The sequence below is a fragment of the Triturus cristatus genome, chromosome 1_1, assembly GCF_964204655.1.
Source record: "Triturus cristatus chromosome 1_1, aTriCri1.1, whole genome shotgun sequence".
In the NCBI taxonomy this organism is placed as follows: domain Eukaryota; kingdom Metazoa; phylum Chordata; class Amphibia; order Caudata; family Salamandridae; genus Triturus; species Triturus cristatus.
This window is the reverse complement of record NC_140579.1, coordinates 992,958,698-992,978,062: the sequence shown is the minus strand read 5'-3', so window position 1 is coordinate 992,978,062 and position 19,365 is coordinate 992,958,698. Positions and strand designations below refer to the sequence as shown.

Sequence of the window (19,365 nt, the reverse complement as noted above, 5' to 3'; positions counted from 1 at the left end):
GAAACACACAGAAGGAGAAGGAGAACCAGCCAAATGGGGTGACCTACAGAGCATAGAGCCAGGTTTTTATATCTTCTTAAAGGATAATAGATTCTTGGTGGAGCGAAGCAAAGGATGGTGCAAGTTCCATAACTGCGCGGCCTGCACCAAAACAGTGCGACAGCCAACTCATGCCTTCTTGAATTAGGGAACAAAAAGCAGATTGGCACAGGCCGAGAGGAGCATACGGGCCCGACCTGTATGCTTGGTGAGGAGCGATGAGAGAGGACAGCAAGGGAGTGAGAGAGTTAGATTGAAGAGGTCAGGGATGAGGAGAAATGTGAAGTGCCGAAGAGAAGTGTGGACATGCAAAAAGTGAGTGTGAGCCAAAGGTGAGTGCTTCTGTTAGAACAAAGGGTAGATGTGAAAGATGAATGGGGGGACTGGAGAGGTGTAAGATACAAATAGACAAAAATTTGAATGGAGAGACGAGGTGAATGAGAAGTGCTGAGGGGCACGGGAGGTGACTGGGCCAGAGAGGCCATGAGATAAATGCGAGAGACTGTTCGAGATGAGGGCAGTGAAAAGACAGAATGGCAAGAGGTGATTAAAGGTGAAGTGAGAGGTTGAATGGGGAGAGTTCAGAAGTTGTAAAAAGGGGTGAAAGAAAATGGCCTGCCAAGTGAGAGAGGGATCCGGGTTTGGGAGAGGGATGGAAGGGAGGGAGTGAGTGAGTGATAGGAAAGCTGCATGGATAAACTGCCTAACTCTGCACAAAACCGCCAGGGTTTTAAGGGACCCCTGCTTCTCCCGGCCCGGGCCAGGTGAGCTTCTAATGTGGCAGCACGTATTCCTGCGGAGTGGAAGCCCCTTTCACAAAGGTTGACCAGAAATCTTTCTGATGTTAATTGCTGTATTTTGGTTATAAACAGGTACTGATGGGGTGGAATCTTTCCTCTGTGTTACTGTGTGCAAAAAATTAATTTCGTAATAATGAAGCAATGCTATCCCAAAATAAGCTGCATCACATAACATCATTTACATTTTCTTCCCACACAATTTAGTCAAGCCTGTCGCGTAATTTGGTCCTCACCTGCCTCATAATTCCAGTAGCCCTGCCTACAGGTTTTAGACATTTTTGTCAGGAGGGGGTCCTTACACCTCAAAATGTTGACAAGGGGGTCTCGGCATCCAAAAGTTTGAAGACCTCTGCAGTAGAGGGTTGAAACACACACTTTATTGGGATTGCAGTGGTGCTCTCTCCAGCCTTCAAACAACTGACTCCAGAGAGAACGCAGCAGGAGTCATAGTACATAAGAGTGGTAGAACATAGGCACAATAACATTCTACTCCCTCACTTGTCATGAATAAACTATGTACACAGATACAACAGTAATCCATGTCAGCTGTTTAGTTTCTGTTTTATGTTTTACTTAATCTTGCACCAAAATGAGTGTCAGATGGCACACTACAGGATCACAAAAATGTTGTTTAAATGTTTAACCCACGCCCTTATTTACATAGACCACGCCCCTTTTAGAGACCCGCCCCATTTTTTTGTATCCCACTTAAAGCCCTGTGTATGTGGTATAGTGCGTACGTTGTATTCCACTTCCTCCCTTACGCCTGAAGACATTAAAATTATAAAGTATATCACAAATCTGAAATGTCAATTCCTGCACAGACTGTCTGTGTGCTTGCAATTCCAGTCAAATTATACATTTCCACATATGGTTCAGAATATTATATCCACTAAAACATTGTTGTAACTTTTTCCCTTCCTGTCGCTTATTGTAATATTTCTTTTTCTTTTTCAGACATTCATCGTCCTAAACAAAGGCACAGCAATCTTCAGATTTACAGCGACACCAGCTTGCTACCTTTTGGATCCTTTCAATCCAATCAGAAGAGGAGCCATTAAAATCCTAATACATTCATATCCTTTACAAAACGTTTCCTGGGTAAAATGTGTCTTTTTATTGAGGTGAAGGTGTTGTGTTAGAGTAGAGAAAATGTGTTTTCGTCTCGAAGACTGTTGTATTTAACTACCACCACGGAGCAGCAATTGCTGTGCTCCAGATCCCTAAGTTATTTTCAGCCCCTTTTCCAGGTATAAAACACCTTGAGAAGTTATCAGTGGCTGCTGGCATCTACCAGGAGGGTGGCGGGGGGGGGGGATGGGGGGAGCGCGTGTGCTTATTTAAATTAAAAAGAAGACTTACCAATGACATTCATAGCGCAGGAACTCGATGCTGCAACTTCCTCCAATCAGGGCACTGCTCTTCCAGCATGAGAGCTGCAGATGGATTGGACGGAGTGGCCTCACTCTGCGCACCACAGCACTCTGATAGCCTGCGTTTGCTCTAACCCAGCTCCATGTTTGGGGGCAGTCTTAAGATGGATGGCCAAAGAGACATGCACACTTTAAACAGTGCATATCCAGTTCACCCTCCTCTCTGCTGCTCTTGTTTAGTTGCGACTCTGCCCCCCTCCTGATGCTCTGTTCGGGATGGGGGATGAAAAATAAAATGGTAATAAATTACCATTTTATTTTTCATCTCAGGGCTTTGAGGGAATTTAAGTGGGGTGACACTCCTCCGCTTCAATGGAGGAGCCGCCCCTGGAAATTATATAGCGATTCAAAAGATCATTCCCACAGATATGTGCACTGATGGGACCATTTAGACTTTTCTTTGGCTGGCTAGGCAAAAGAGACTGAGTAATTAATCAGGTTGTCTCTCCAAGAGGCAGCACGGTTAGTACAACAGTTTTATCTTTGCTTTTTACTGAAATATGTCATGCTGCTGTGTCCATTCAGACTTTCACCAAGCATTACTTTTTCCATTCTTATTTGAGAAGGGGAACTCAGTTTGGCGCATCCATTCTGCAGCATCTTTAGCCTTAGAGGAGGCCAGGTCTACATCAAGCCCTTGAAGAATCTTCTTTAGCAGGATACCAAAGAAAAGTAAGAGTTCTGTCCTTTCCACTGCTGACAGACAGAAGAAGGAACTGGAGGCCAACCCAGTAAAGCAACACACAGCAAAGGGACAGTACTCCTCCTGGCAGCTCTTCGACTTGGCAGAGTCCTCTTAATCCAGAAGTGTTCTAAATTTCTGGGGTTACAGCCCCAATATTTATACTGCTTTCAGCCTTTGAAGTCAGCATCCTTCAAAGAAAAGTCTCTCTTTCTCACAAGAACCAGTTCTGTCTTCCCTGGTCCAGCTAGACTGCAGGAGGTGGAAACCGCATTGTGAAAGGCAGCCACAGCCCTATTCAGGTGTCAGTCACAACTCTTCCCACCACTCTAGCTCAGGGCGGACCCATCAACCTAGTGATAGGCCATCAGGATATGCAAGACACACCTAAGCTCCCTTTGTTTGGATGTCTGGAGTGAATGCACAAAACAGCCCCTGTCAGGCTGAACCAGACATTGATTCCACAGGCAGGCAGAGGCACGGAATGATAAAGCAAGATAATTCTCACTTTGTAAAAGTAGCATTTTCAACAACACAATCCAAAAACCACCTTTACTAAAAGATGTATATTACATTCTGAGTTCAAGGAACCTAAACTCCGAATCTCTTTCACTTCCCAATTGAAAATTACACTTGTAAGATGTTACAAGGCAGCTCCAATGATAACCTATTGGATAGATAGCCTTTCAATATTGAAAAATTAATATGGCAATATTTCACTATCAGAACATGTAAAACACAACAGAACATGTCCTATCTTTCACATACACTGCATCCTGCCCATGGAGGTACCTTGGGCCTACCTTAGGGGCGACTAGCATATAATAAAGGGGAAAGTTAGGACCTGGCAAGTCGGCATGGCAGTTTTAAAACGGTGCAAGCAGACACTGCACTGGGAGGTCTGAGATACATTTGAAAGGCTACTTGTATGGGTGGCACAATCGTTGCTGCAGGCCCACTAGTGCAAAAAGAACAATTGATGGACAGAATGCAGAACAATGTCATATATTCACCCCAGTACAGAGATCTGGGCCTAAATCCATCATTTTTTTGCTCCCCATGCCATTTCAGTTTAAACCCAGCCATATGCAAATCAATCTTGACCCTGCACCCAATGGGAACAGTCCAGCCCGAACTGCCAGTCAAGGTCCTCCCTGGAGTGAAAACCAGCATCCTAGGACTGGTTTCAGGGTATCACCTCATCAGCCAGGATAGCTTGACTCCAGTGGCATGGAGAGCACGGTACCCACATCTGCGCATACCCGTCCAACTCGGGGTGACAAATGCAAAATAACACTGGTAGTATTTTATTTACAGGCCCTGGGCACACTCAGTGCATTTTCCTAGAGACTTACCAGCAAATCAAATATGCCAATCATTGAGAATCCATCATATTCACAATTTAGAAAGAGAGTATATGCACTTTAGCGCTAATTAGCATTGATAAAATGCCCAGAGCCCTAAAGCCAACAAAAACAGGGTCAGAAAAATAGGAGGCAAAAAGTTTGGGGATAAACCTGCAAAAAGGGCCAGGCTCAACACAGACACACCTGTGATTTAGTGTCTCTGTATTTGAAGTTCATGTTCCAGGTGAGTGCTCGCGTTCAGGTGTGCACTCCTTTGCTGTGATCTTTCTCCAGAGAGCAGTCAATAACCGTGCCCAATCTTGATAGCCCCAAATACAGGCCAAGGGAGTGACTAAAGGTTCACACCTGGATGTCGCCCTCAGCAATATGTACTTCAAAAGATTACCAAAGTGTCCCAGCCCTACTCTGTATGATTCTTATATCAGCCCCATTCTCCTTCCTCAGATATGCCTAGCCCACTTTGATCAGTGACCTCATTTGCAAATCAAAAAGCTCTCCTACTGGAGTGCACCAAAGAGCTTGGCTCTTCCTTCCTCCCATGTGTGTCCATTCCAGCTCTCAGAAAAACAGCAACCCACAAATCTGCCTGAGGGAGACCCCTACCTCTGCCTGCAACTCCAGCAAGCACTGGGTCTCCAAAAATGGAACCCAGTGTCTTCCGCACATATATCCCTACTCACACACGCATTCAGATGTGCGCAGTCTCCAATGTACCGCACCTCTTATTGGGCACACATACATCCCAGCACGCTCATGCTCATCATGCCCTAGATCTTATGCACTGTACCTTTCCGTAGGCGCATACACTTCCTAATGCACACACGGAGTTGCTCACGCTATTTGTCCTGCACTGTACCATCTCTCAGGCATACATACATCCTTGTGCACACCTGCAGCTGCTTGTGCTAATCTCCTGCACTTTATAATTTCTCAGGCCCACATACATCCTTGTGCACTCACACAACTGCTTGCACTATTTCTCCTGCTGTTATGAACCCCAGTGTACCCCAATCTATGCCTAGGTAGCTACATGACCTTTTACCTACATTAGTCCTACCTTGCTCTGCATAATGGTCCCACGTCTCTGCTCCTGCTCTCCTGTCTCTGACTCCAGGAACAGGAAGCAGGCAGCCAGGCTCCCTCCCCTAAGCCAATCACAAAGCTGCAATGCAGCGTTATGATTGGTCTGAGCACCGTGACACAGCACTCAGCCAGGGGCTAGAGGGGTGGGCATGTTCTCCATGCAGGCTGTAATGCAGAGTGCATGGAGAACAGGGAAGGTTTTGGGTGGCCCGACCAAACAGTCATTGCGCACTTAGAAGTGGGCAAACGACTGCTCGCCATAACAGCACCGCCCACCTGCAACGCAGACGGACATGAACCATAAAATGATAATAACTATGTTTTAATTTTATGTTTCGAAAGTTGGCACTGCCATGAAGCAGTGGGGGGACGTTCCTCCGCCATAGCGGAGGAGCCGCCACTGAATGCACACCAGCATGGAACCAATGATCTATCAGCCGTAAATGTTTAGTTACACCCATCCGGCTGTTCCACCTCCAAGATCCCCTCCATATACCATCCAGGCTCCTTGTACAGGAATTCCTCATCGTTTCTCCAAGTGTTCAAAATATCTTTGGAAGTACATCCATTGAAAGTGTAAACGTTACAAAGAAGAACTGCCTCCACAACCACTGCCGCAAGGTACCTCCTAGGAACTGTCACCAACCGACATAGAATGTTGGTAACAGCGGGGGCAACCAGCAGCACGAGTAAGGAATAAACCATGGCATGTAATGGGGGAGGAAAGTAGGACAAAAGGGAACGGGGAAAAGCAGAAGGAACAACCATTATAACACATCTTCCCCCTTAGGAACAAAGGAAAAGCAGGAATAAATCAGGTAAATGAGCACATCCATGGTAGGAACAAAAATGAAGAACTAAACAACAAAAGTGACTACAATACAATATTCAGTAGTTCTGGAAAAGATACAGGGTATTTCTCCTCAAATACAATAATGATACAAAGTTCCCATAACAACTTAAGAACTGTGGATCAGGGTGGAACATAACAGCAGATCAGTGTGGAATATAACCTCTGTGCCTCTCCGGAACTCTGTATGCCCTCATGCTCCTCCTACCATATTCTGTTCCAGTATCATCCTAATAACTCGCCTAAGGCGTGTTTTTGATTAGGGAAGGGTGACAGTCAGACAACCTGTCCACACTCCAAGTACGTCCATCATTCAGAGTAACTACATTCTTGCCTACCCTGACCACCTTTATTGGCTGTGAATACTTGCTTCCACCTCCTTGATGAGACCGGTAATTTGACCAGGACAGTGTCTCCCACTTTCCACCTTCCCTCAACATAACCCTGCTTTGAGTCATATTTCTCTTTGTAACTACGCTGGTGGAGCACCCTGAGCCTATTCATCTCATTCCTATCTACCCATCTGGGCTCTCCTCCACCCAACCAGTTAGGAGAAAGCTTAGTTCTGGGTAATCTACCTTTTGACACCAAGAACGATGAGATATTGGTAACCAAGTTGGGTGTAGTGTGATAAGACCACAGCATGCTTTATATGGCCTGGTCAGCCGGTGTTCTTGACATATGTGACAATTGTAAGCATTCTTTTATCGCCCTATTGACCCTTTCAACCAATCCATTGGCCCTAGGGCAGTATAAAGCTGTCTTGTAATGGCGAATAGACAAACTCCTCAAAAACACCTGCATCTCTTTGGATGTAACTGCACCCCATTATCCATGACAATGATACTGGAAATCCCTTCCATCACAAACACCTCCATGAGGAAACAATTGAGAGACTCAGTGTTGATGCGATTCATCACTTTCGTCATGGTAATCTACTAAAACCAACATAAACTTTCCCTCCCACAAAGGTAGGTAAATTGAGGGGCCCTATAATGTCCAACCGAAGCTTATCCCAAGGTTTTTGAGGGACGGACACAGATAAAAGCGCTTTATGAGTAGTTCTCAATTTGTCACTAAGGGCTTATGATAAGCAATCTCTGACAGTTTCTTCAACTACGGAATCCATTCTGGGGAACCAATAAGTGGCTCTGACTTTAGCTTTGGTAAGACTTCTGCCCGGAACCAACCTGTCTCCCCTCATGACTCTATTATTAGAAATGCTCAATTCATGATGCACAACCCAATAATCCTTGAGGTTATCACTAAGTGTACCAGGTTTAACAGGCTGACCTTGAATGATCTTGTTTTTAGCCTGTTCCAAAGTCTCATCACCACCCATCTCCAATTCCCACTCATCCTCAGAAATTCCAGGAATTTCCACTGAAGCCACAATCTCTCCACTCTCCAGACTAGCATGGCTCTCAGGCTTTGCCGCCTCACATGGTAACCGTGAAAGACAGTCTGCAACCCAATTCCTTTTACCAGGCACATATTCTATAGTGAAATTGTATCCTTCCAGACCTAAGATCCATTTGGAAATCCTGGGTTTATGGCCACCCTCCCTTTAATCCAGAACATGTACATCAATGGCTTGTGGTCGGTGCGCACCACAAAGGGCAGACCCCAAAGGAAAAGTTTTAAATGGTCAATAGCCCAAGAACAAGCCAGAGCCTCCCTTTCAATCATGGAATAATTACACTCAGCCTCTCAATGCTCTTAAAGTGAAGGCTACGATCACCTCCTTACTATCTACTACTCGCGACAGCACCGCACTTACCCCACTAGCATCAGTGGTCAAAATGGTTTTGCACCGTGTGTCAAAACAACCGAGAGAAGAAACCTCAGCAATGGCCTCTTTGATGGTTTCAAAAGATCTCTGACAACCCTCCTCCCAAACTGTAAAGGGGTGTTTTTCTTTAATAAACTTCTTAAGGGTGATGTAACATCTGCACATTTCCTGACAAACCTATTCATAAATTCTGTCTAACCCTAAAAAGACCCTAACTTGTCTTTATTTTTAGGGGAAGGGGCAATGCTCACTGTTTAACCTAATCTAACTTAGGTTTAATACCATTCCTTGATGGTGTGTCCCAAATAATCCACTGAATCTACACCGATTTTGCACTTATCCTTGCTTGCAGTGAAACCAGCCTACTTGAGAGCCTCAAGAACCCTTCTCAAAGTCGTTGCGTGTTGTTGTTCCGATACCCCATGAATTAGGATGTCGTCCTGGAAGCAAAGGACGTTATCGATTTTTCCCAAAATGCTCTGCATACCATTCTGAAAGACCGCAGCTGCAGAAGCTAATCCGAATGTCATGCGGAGAAATCTGTACACACTGAAAGGGGTAATAAACAACATGTCCACGAGAGGAATATAATCTTTGTAATAACCTTGGCGAATCTATATCAGGGGAGCATATTGTGTAATTTCTGCCAATGAACTTTTCCTTTAACATTTCGTAATCAATTAAAGTATATGGAGAGCATGAGTAAACAAACACATTCAATTTGATATCATCAAGTGATATGTTGCATTTAGGGTAGTCCCCACCCTTGTATCAGGTGTATTTCTCAATTTGAAAAATATACATACTGTTGGTACCCTCAGCACACTCGTCAACTCCATGAACATTTCTTTTTGTGAACATGCGTTTTTGCAAAGTCTTGCTAAGTGTCCTCTTTTATTACATTTCTTATAGACTATGGACTGAGCAAGACAACTGGGACTGTTCGCTTAATGATAGTTGTTCCCACAATGGTAACATCGAAGTCTTTCACTCCTCCTATCGTCTGAGAACCTGCTACCGGAGGATTCACCAATCTTTTTGCTCGGGAAAGTTTCCTTCGCAATGGTTACAGGCTCAGTTTTACTCTTCACCACCTGCATAGTTTCATTCCCATTAGAATGCTTAATTTCTCTAATACACTCAGCTGTATGTTCGATGCCTTTAGCTATTTCCACGGCAAACTTCAAATCTGGGTTCCCAATTAGCTACTTTTCTTGGATTTTAGAGTTATTAGTGCAGCGAACAAGCTGATCCCTAATAAGAGAATCACCCAAGGCGCCAAAGTCACATAAGTTTGCCAAACCTCTCAACACAGCTATGTAGGATGTGAATTATTCAGTTTTTCCTTGTGTCCTGCAAAAAAGTATGTTTCTCTAAAACCACATTCACTTTTTGCCCGGTGTCTTTCCACTTCCGGTATCTTTCCACTTCCGGTAGAGTCACAGACTAGACATCATGACAGTCCTAACCCTCTGAGCCGCTATCAGAATATGGCACATTCTCGTAGACTTTTCTGCCTTGTATACCAATGTTATGTAAGAGAATATGCTGCTTCCTTAGCGGGGAACATTTCGCACCCCCAATAGCGATAGGATAAGAACTGAATAATTTCTCCCAGTTTTTCCAAACAATAGTGGGTTACCCCACCTCATCTAAGAAAGGTGGGGGCTGGTTCATGTTAGATGTAAGTTAACAAACAAGAAGATCCACCTTTGAAAAGAAAGGTACTGGGGATGCTGAGTAAATTGGGGTAGTGGTAGGTGAGTGTCCCAATATGGTTGGGCACACACAGTGTTGTTTAAATACCCCTCACACACCAAGAATGGCCCATGGTGTCATGCTTCATCATAGGGGTCTTCCCGCCCCGCTGCGGGGCGGGGCGTGCTACGACCTACGACTACCTGGGAGCACTAATGATAAAGTGCTATGTGTGATGCAAAAGGGAGGGTCTGATGTAGTTGTAAATATGTGTTTGTAAAAAGCCCCTTAAGACAGAAAAAACTTTAATGTGTCCCGGGAGGCTGGTACTGCTAAAAACAGGTGTGCGGAGTTTGCCTACGTAATGTGTGGTTACTCCTTGTGAGTCAACATGTTTCGATGCGAAGCATCTTCATCAGGACAGGAAAAGATCCCTCCTGACTAGAAAGCATGTGCTTAATAATATAGAGAAGTGAGAGATGCATTCAGTGGTGCACGTATATACAATACCTAATCGTATGTATGCGTATCTGCAAAAACAAGAAAGAATAAAGACATCTTCAATTTCCCTGGAAACAGAGCGTAGTACCTGTAAATACAATAAATGCGCCACAATGTGACCTAAAACGTGTGCTTCAGCTAAAATTTAGCGTTATCAGGAAAAGGTGCAGTGACCTGGAAAGGACAGTACAAGGCACTACAGACAGAAAACACACACTCTATAAATTGTCGTGAAAAATAGTAGGTGGTCCAGGTGGGTAATGCAGTTAAAAAGCCCAAATGCATACTTATATGTATGTGAGGTTAATGCCTCATGAACCTGGAACGGGTGGAATAGTCATGGAACCTCAATTCTAGTGGGGAAAAGGAGGAGGTAGTACAGCATCAGGCTTTTACCTTGAGTGAATGGCTCGAATGCTGAACGAGGTCTGCATCCACGAGCGGCTGTGCCGTACTTACGTGCCCTGACTGGAAACTCAACTTGAAGTCTGTCTTCCCGCGGTTCCGCTGTGTAATGGGACCATGGCGGGTAACTGCTTTTAAACCACCCGTTAATTCCTAAATGCGAGTCAGCTTGTGGCGACGGGGGCATGCAGGTATACTTCCGGGTTAGAACCCAGGCGAAGACTAGACTGCGGTACCAGTGCAGGGTGACCCGGAAGTGAGGGAGGTTCCTTCCTTGGATAATCGCAGTTGGGAGAACCCGGTATTAGGTCAATTGTGCCAAAGGTATATCATCGTTGAGGCCCGTTATGTGCGTGCCAAGGCGGAACACCCATCGTTGATCTTTTTCAAAGAGTCCTCGATCATTGTTGAGTTGTTCAATGATGGTCCACTTAATTTCATCCACGCCATGATTCATGGTCAAAAAGTGGGTTGCCATTTTGGTTGTGCTCTTCTTGCAGCGGATATTGCTCTTATGTTCTCCAATCCGCACCTTTATTTGTCTCGTGGTCATACCGACATATTCCATACCGCATGGGCAGGTGATAAGATACACCACATTCTTGCTGTTGCAATTGGTAAATTTACGTTGCTCCCATGACGTACCATTTGAAAATGTGAGCTGGGTACTTTTTTTAGTGAGAGAGCACGTACTGCACATGCCGCATGGGTGATGCCCTTTGATGGGTGGTAACATACTACACGTGTCTTGACGTGCTGGTGGAAGACGTGGTCTGGTGTGGACCAGGATGTCCCTCAGACTGCGGCCGCGTTTATGAGAGAACATTGGTTTTGGTAGGTCCAGACCTCCACAGTTCAAAATTTTCCAGTTCTTATTGATAATTTTGGACACTTGGTTAGAGTGGGTATTAAAAGTGGTTACACAAATAGGTCTGGTTTCTTGTTCATTTGGTGTTTGGTTTTCCAGGAGAGCGTCTCTATTGTTGTTTCTGGCACGTTTGAGTCCTCTTTTGACTATCCGTTCCGGATAATTCCGATCTAGTAGCCTCCTCTCCAGATCTTTTGCTTGTGCTTTGAAATCCGTCAGCTCTGAGCAGTTTTTCCGTAAACGGAGAAATTGACCATAAGGGAGATTATCCCGAAGGTGTCGGGGATGGAAACTATCATAGAGCAACAGGCAGTTTTTTGCCGTGGGTTTAAAATGCGTTCTGGACTTTAATCTTCCCTCTTCAGCATAGATGTTTAAATCAAGAAACACCAGGTTGTTATTAGAAAAAGTGTGGGTAAATTTGAGGAAAGCGTTCTGTTCATTGAGCCATGTCATGAAATTGGTTACTGAATCCGAATCACCTTTCCAAATCACAAAAACATCATCTATGTAGCGTTTCCAAAGGACAATGTTGTTGAAAAATGGGTTGCGCTGAAGGAGTATTTTCTGTGATTCTAGATGGTGAACGTACAGACCCGCTAGACTTGGCGCGAAGGTACTACCCATGCTGGTACCGTGTTTTTGTAGATAGTGAACATCCTGGTATAAGAAAAAGTTCTTCTTCAGGGCTAAGGTGATACATTCCATGACCAAATTCCTGGGTGTATGGTAATTCCAGGTGATGGAGAAAAGAACCTCTTCTATAATATCCAGGGTCTCATCATGCGGGAGGCTGGTGTATAAGCTTTCCACGTCTAGTCCGAGTAGTAGATGTTGAGTGGGGTCAAAAGTGAGACCTTCAAGGAGTTGTAGGACTGCTTTAGTGTCCTTCAGATAAGTATCGGTAGCCTGGACTAATGGGCGAAGAAAAGTGTCCGAAAATTTGGATAGAGGCTCGAGAATTGAGCCAATTCCAGATACAATTGGACGTCCTGGAGGGTTTTCGAGGTTTTTATGAATTTTGGGGATGGTGTAAAAGTAGGGTGTACGGGGTGATTTTTGAATGAGAAAATCAGCCTCTTTCTTAGAGATCCAATCGTGTGTAATTGCTTCTTCAACCATTCCCATTATCCGTGTCCGGATTGCTTCTGTAGGGTCATCGAGGAGGATTTCATAATTCCTCTGGTCCCCTAAGAGTCTTCTACATTCGGTGTCATAGTTAATAGTGGTCTGGATGACTATCGCCCCGCCCTTATCTGCCGGTTTAATGGTGATATCAACATTATTCGCGAGTTGCTGTAGTGCTTCCTTTTCAGATCTAGTTGTATTCTGAAAACTTTGGTTGTCTTTCTGTAGTGTTTTATTGAGATCTTCCATCACCGCCTTTTCAAAGGTTAATAGTTCTATGGGTATGGTGGAGTCCAAAGGACTAAAAGTAGATTTAGGTCTCAAACCAGTATCAGAAGGCTGACTATCAGTAGTTGTCTTGTCGGCAAAGAAAGTTCTTAATTTTAGCTTACGTATAAACTCTTTGACTTCTAGACAGAGTTTGACTTTATCTACCCTGTTTGTGGGGACAAAACCAAGGCCCTTTTCCAGGGCTGCCACTTGGGGATCAGTTAGTGTAATCTCAGAGAGATTGACAACTAGTTGTCCTTTCGGCTGGTTGACGGTTGATTTGATGCCGTTGTCATGCTCCGTGTAGATACTCTGGTCTGTTCTTCTTGGTCATTGTTCCAATGGACCTGGTATCCTCTCCGATTTCTTCCCCGTGGTTGTCCATGGCGCATCCCTAAAAAAGGAGGCGGACCATAGTAGTTGTAGTCTTGGGGGGCCGGATTCCACTGTTGGAATGGTATACCCATTGGTGGTGGACCAAATGGATATTGTGTATAGAGTGGTGGGCCTTGATAGCCACCCCAACCTCTGCCTCTTGGTCTGAATGGCCTTTGTTGTTGGCCCCTGCTTCTCTGATTCCTTGGGTTACTCGTTCTGCTGGAGTAAGAGTCATTAGATGCAGTATCTGATAGGTCACTGTCTGTGTCTTGGTCACTGCCGGTTCTGCTTTGGACATAGTCATCTCTTATATAGGGGTATACTCATTCATGACTAAAGGCTGTAATATCTTTCTTGAGTTTTTTATATTTACTTTGTTTGAGTGAGATTTCATATTCACTCATCTCCTGATTAAGTTCTTCAAGCCTTTTCTTAAGGACTGCCGTGGATTGATAACTCTTCAATTGGACCTCGATTTTTTTGTATGTCAATTTTGAGTTCTTGGGTTAAGCGGGTGGCTGTTTTGATAATAAGGACTAGCCAATCCCGTGTACAATGCCACGATATCAGTGACCAGTCTTTTTTAAAAGTCTTGTCATGTTGGAAGATGAACGGTTCATTCCGAACAATTAAGTGTTAACATTATAAACTTCTAAGTGTTAGGTCATCATAGGGGTCTTCCCGCCCCGCTGCGGGACGGGGGCGTGCTACGACCTACGACTACGTGGGAGCACTAATGATAAAGTGCTATGTGTAAGACCCCTATGATGAAGCATGACACCATGGGCCATTCTTGGTGTGAGGGGTATTTAAACAACACTGTGTGCCCAACCATATTGGGACACTCACCTACCACTACCCCAATTTACTCAGCATCCCCAGTACCTTTCTTTTCAAAGGTGGATCTTCTTGTTTGTTAACTTACTCTGAAGTGGAGGACGTATCCACCTCAGCGCCTACACAGGCCCTCCCTCTACACTCCCCAATCTTGTTATATTTAGTCATGTTAGATGTAGACATGGTGAGAGTTATGTATAGGATACCTAGTATCACAAGTGTGTCCACCACTGTGTGTAGACCTAACAGACTGCAGGAACCAAGGTTTACAATCTCAAATAATTCCCTTATGATCTACCTTTAATCTGTATGCCGTGCCTATCAGTGTGACAGCCTTGAGTAACAATGCGATTTAGAAGTATGGAACACTTCTCCCCACTTGCCAAAAGCTTTGATTAACTTCCCTTCAGCGTGACAGGCTAGAGAAATGACGTGGTGTGAAGTGTGGAACACTTCTTTACTCCTTGAAGAAACTTTTCAGTTCAGTTCCCTTGAGCTGTGGCTGTCAGCATGACAGGCTCAAAGCTTAATTTATGTAGACTGTACCTGTCTGCTTGATTAGCAGACTGAAAGGGAAAGCTCCCTCCTGAGGCTCCGACTGTGTCATCAAAAGCGGAAGAACGCTGGAAGAGAAATTTGAAGAAGTTTTGACAGGCTGTGCCCGTCAGTGCGACAAGCAAAATAGGAGACATTTTTTAAAATCTTTTTTTCCTAAAGCAGGAGCTCCCTCCAGAGTCTCCTACAATAATGATACTCCACAGCTGAGCCCCAGCGGGCAAACGTGATGAAATAGGACACAGTGCGCAGTCGTGAAAACAGTTATTGACGATGAAAAGCCTGGCTCCTCACCAGAGTAGGCAGAGCAAAGTACGTAATCGCTTACTTGACTATCAGGGGCCGAAATTCAAATTGGTAGCAATGAAGAACACGTTTGGGGAGGAGGCAGGCTATGCTGTCCCCGACCAGCAGTAAATCGTCGCCAAATGTTACAAAGAAGATCCGGAAAGATAGGAAAACTCTTCCTTATGGTCATACTGCCTCCGCAAGCACCGCTGCAAGGTATCTTCAAGGAAATCTCACCAACTGACATAGAATGTTGGTAACAGCGGGAGCAGCCAGAGGCACGAGGAAGGAATAAACCATGGCATGTAATGGGGGAGGAAAGGAGGACACAAGGTAGCGGGGAAAAGCAGAGGGAACAACCATTATAACAGTCAACATGAGATTTATTACTATATTGGCGCACTCTGCTGTAAATATGTGCATTTTATGTTTTTATGTTCCACTAACTAGAAAATGTACTTACTTTAGATATGTTTCTCTTTGCCATTTTCATTCACTTGGCACAATTAAATCATACCCCTACCTTTTATTTCCTGAAGATATGTCTTTGCCACTACAACCTCACTGACTTTGTGTTATCATCACTGCTACGTAAATCATTTTTGATCAAAAATATGGTTAAATAAATTTTTCCTGCCATAAAGATACTTCAGAAGTTCTCTACATTCTTAATTTTTGTAATGAGATAAAGTGAGTAATTGAAACGGAACGTTTCTTTAGCAGAAGAAACGACTGTATATTCGCTGATAATAATCTGTGACGAAAAGTGTTTCAGCTCCACTTGGCAACAGCATTTTACATTTGGGAACAAGATTGCATACATTGAACCTGTGACAGTCATTTTTATCCCCTGCTCCCCCTAAATAATGCAAAATCTAATTTGCAGGCGGGAAATGCCATTCTTGCTTTCGTCGTCACTATTGCAGATGGTGTTTTCGCCGGTAGGTCAATGCAAGCATTGTGCAATCTATGTGGTCAGAGGTGCAAAAATGCATGGCTTAGTAAAGCGCTCAGACCCGAAATAATACAGTTCCGCTGTAACTCACACCCTGGAGGCATTCGGCACCCACGTTGGGAACGCAATGATGAAGCATGTCACCAATTAGGTTGGTGAGCGAGGGTTCTTTAACAAAAAATAGGGTTTCCTCCTTTACCTTTTTGAGCAAGAGACCCCACAGTAACATGTGTTAGGGTGGTAGCGAGCTCGTTCCTTGATTGTTTTTTAAGATACAGCAAGATGTGCTTGAGTTGTATTGTAAAGGTGCTGAGAAGCCAATGCATAGCTGCTGAAGTAAAAGCTCTACTTCTGATGGATACATCTGCCAGTGGGTTCCTCACCTTGTGAATATCCCCTGCGCCAGCGACATTCGGAAACTTTTGTAGCAGTCCACGCCGATGGGGTCGAAGACGACGTCAGAGAGACACGGCTCCGCTCGCGACTCCGCTGACGTCACCGGCTCCATAAGAAGACCTCGTCGGCGTGATGACGTCAGTTCCCTTTTTTCCACGCCGACGACGCCAACGGATTTCGGGAATCGTTATTAGTAGCTTTACCTGTTACTTTGTGTATTTTCTGGATTTATCTGTCTTTCTTCGGGAAGATGTCGACAAGGAAGTCTGGTTTCAAGCCCTGTCGAGAATGTGGCAAGCACATGTCTATTACCGACCCACACGAAGATTGTGTTTGGTGTTTTTCATCCGACCACGATGTGGATGGTTGTTCCAGCTGCCGCAAGATGAGCTCGAAAGCTCTTAAAGAAAGAGAGGCGAAGCTCTTCATCGCTCGGATGAAGAAGAAGGAAAAAAGAGGAAGAAGGAAGTCTGGATCCAGGTCGAGGTCGGCGTCCAAATCGGCTTCGGGGCATGCTTCGAGAAGTAAGAAGCATAAGAAGAAGAGGAGGCATTCTTCACATCATCACTCCGATAAAGGTTCGTCTTCGAAGTCGAAGTCGCCTACTAGACGTCGGAGAGAGTCAGTGTCTCCTTCTCCAGTCCCGACTTCACCTCCAGCTCCTTCTTCTCCGGTGACTTCGCTGGCTCCGGCTACATCTCCGGTGCCGGTGTCATCCCCGACGCCGGTTCCATCTCCGGCTCCAGCTTATTCTCCGGCTCCGTCTCCGGCCCCGGTTGAGGATCTTCAAGCCCTGGGTGAGACAGTGACGCCGCTTGTTTCACCGTCTGCACCGGCAGGCCCGAGTCCGGTGATACCTGACCAGTATCCTGCATTCCCTGGTCCAGGTCAGGACCCCACGCATTATCTAAATGCCATGTACGGGGTGTTTTCAAGGGCCATGTATACCTCTGGTGCACCTGTGGGTCCGATGGCTTTTAATCTGGGAGTGCCGCAGGTCTACCCTCAAGCTCCATTCATGCCATTCTTTCCGGCGACGCCGTCTTGGCAGCTACCGGCACCGAGAACATCGACGCCGCTTCCCTCTTCACTGGCGCCGACTCGACTTCGTTCGACGCCGGCTGCCCCTGCGGATCCGCGTTCGATGCCGGCGCCGTCTGATTCGAACATGGCGCCGCCGACGCCGCTGGTGCGGATTCGTTCCAGAAGGGAAGCACAGAGAGTGGTGGATGAGAGAAGATTTCTTTTGGAAGAGGCTGAAGAGTGAGAGTTAGTTGAATCTGATGAAGTGTTTGAAGAGCTAAAGGAGGCAAGTGGACTGGATTTGTCTCCAGAGTGGGAAATCACTCCATCATCAGATGAGCCCTCTAAAGATGCAGCGCCGTATCATACGGTCATCAGGAAAGCTGCGGAGTTGTTAGACCTTCAGTTACCAACCACGGAGTTCAGGTCTAACATTCTTACTGAGGTACTGCATTCGCCTACTGCAGTCTCGGAGCCTTTGTTGCCCTTTCATGAGGCCATTATGGACCCTGTACTAGAGGTATGGCGCAAGCCTTTTTTCAGCTCCTGCGGTCTCCAGGACAGTCACAAGGAGATATAGAGCGGCTCCAGGGGACCCTGAGTTTTTAACTTCGCACCCATCGCCTGAGAGCTTGGTAGTTCAGGCAGCTTGTTCGGGAAGGTCAAAGGGGGCCTTTCCTCAGGTTCCAGGAGACAGAGAGGCCAAAAAGGTAGACCAATCGGCCAAAAAGGTCTTTTCATCAGCCAGTATGGCTCTTAAGTCGACAAACATGACGTGTTTGTTGGGGCGCTATATTCACGCGCTCATGGACTCAGCGAAGAAGTTGGCACCAAAGCTATCGGAGGAGGATAGGGCCGGCTTCAATGAAGTTCTGACTGATGCCCAGGCGGCTGCACGCCAAGTCATTCAAAGTGGACTGGACACAGCAGACTCAGTTGCCAGAGTCATGGGGTCTTCTGTCGCCACCAGGAGGGGTGCATGGCTAAAGTCCTCTGAATTCTCTTCGGATGTGCAGTCGACTTTATTGGACTTGCCTTTTGATGGGTCTGGTTTGTTTGGTAAGGAGGTGGATGCTGCTCTCGAACGCTTCAAGGAGAGTAAGGCTACGGCTAGGTCGTTGGGTCTTCAATCCCAGCCGAGAGGATCTTTCAAAAGATATAGGGGCTTTGGAAGGGCGACTTTTCGCTCTTATAGACCGACCCAGCAACAGCAACAACAGCAAGGTTCGTTGTCCAAGGGATACAGAGGAAGAATCAGGGGTCTCTCACGTGGCCGTCAACTCTCCTCCTCCTCTTCCTCTTCCTCAGCCCCTCCCACCACCGCAAAGCAGCCCTAGATTCGACATTCCGGATCATGTTGGTCCTGTGGGGGGCCGGCTTACCCATTTTCTGCAAGATTGGGAATCTGTAACTACAGATCTCTGGGTTCTGGATCTTGTAGAAAATGGGTACGCCCTTCCCTTTTGGGAATTCCCTCCAAATTACCCTCCTTGTCAAGGGGCTTGCTCGGAGGACCACCGTCTTCTCCTGCAGGAGGAAGTCCTGAAGTTGTTTCAAAAAGGTGCGATAGAGGTGGTTCCAGAGCAGGAGAGGGGTCAGGGATGCTACTCCCAGTATTTTCTGATTCCGAAAAAGGACGGCAGATTGCGTCCGATACTGGACCTCAGAATCCTGAACTTTTACCTGAAACAGGAGAAGTTCAAGATGCTCACCCTTGCGCAGGTTCTTCAAGCGCTGAATCAGGAGGACTGGATGGTGTCGCTCGACGTATTTTCACATCCCCATCCTGAAGTCGCACAGGAAGTATCTCCGGTTTACGGTAGGGTCGCAACATTATCAGTTTGCGGTCCTCCCATTTGGTCTTACTTTGGCACCTCGAGTCTTCACGAAGGTGATGGCAGTGGTGGCAGCCCATCTCAGAAGGTCGGGGGTCTCGGTTTTCCCTTATTTAGACGACTGGCTGATCAAGGCGGAGTCGCCAGAGAAGGTGCTGCGTCATCTGCAGGATACAACTCGG

The 19,365-nt window shown here is 45.8% G+C and overlaps 1 protein-coding gene across 2 annotated transcripts in view; it reads left to right on the top strand.

Annotated features, from left to right (window-relative positions):
* Window positions 1-19,365, top strand: part of LOC146871423 (sodium channel protein type 4 subunit alpha-like) — a 1,828,482-nt gene that overhangs the window by 394,044 nt on the left and 1,415,073 nt on the right. The window contains exon 3 of one of the 2 annotated variants that reach the window (XM_085651070.1): window positions 1,797-1,917. Coding sequence is in view for 1 of the 2 variants with exons in the window: in XM_085651069.1 (XP_085507195.1) it covers window positions 1,797-1,915 (119 nt within the window). In the remaining variant the exon portion in view is untranslated. The remainder of the gene's footprint in view (window positions 1-1,796; window positions 1,918-19,365) is intronic. The other variant, XM_085651069.1, reaches the window with a different exon arrangement.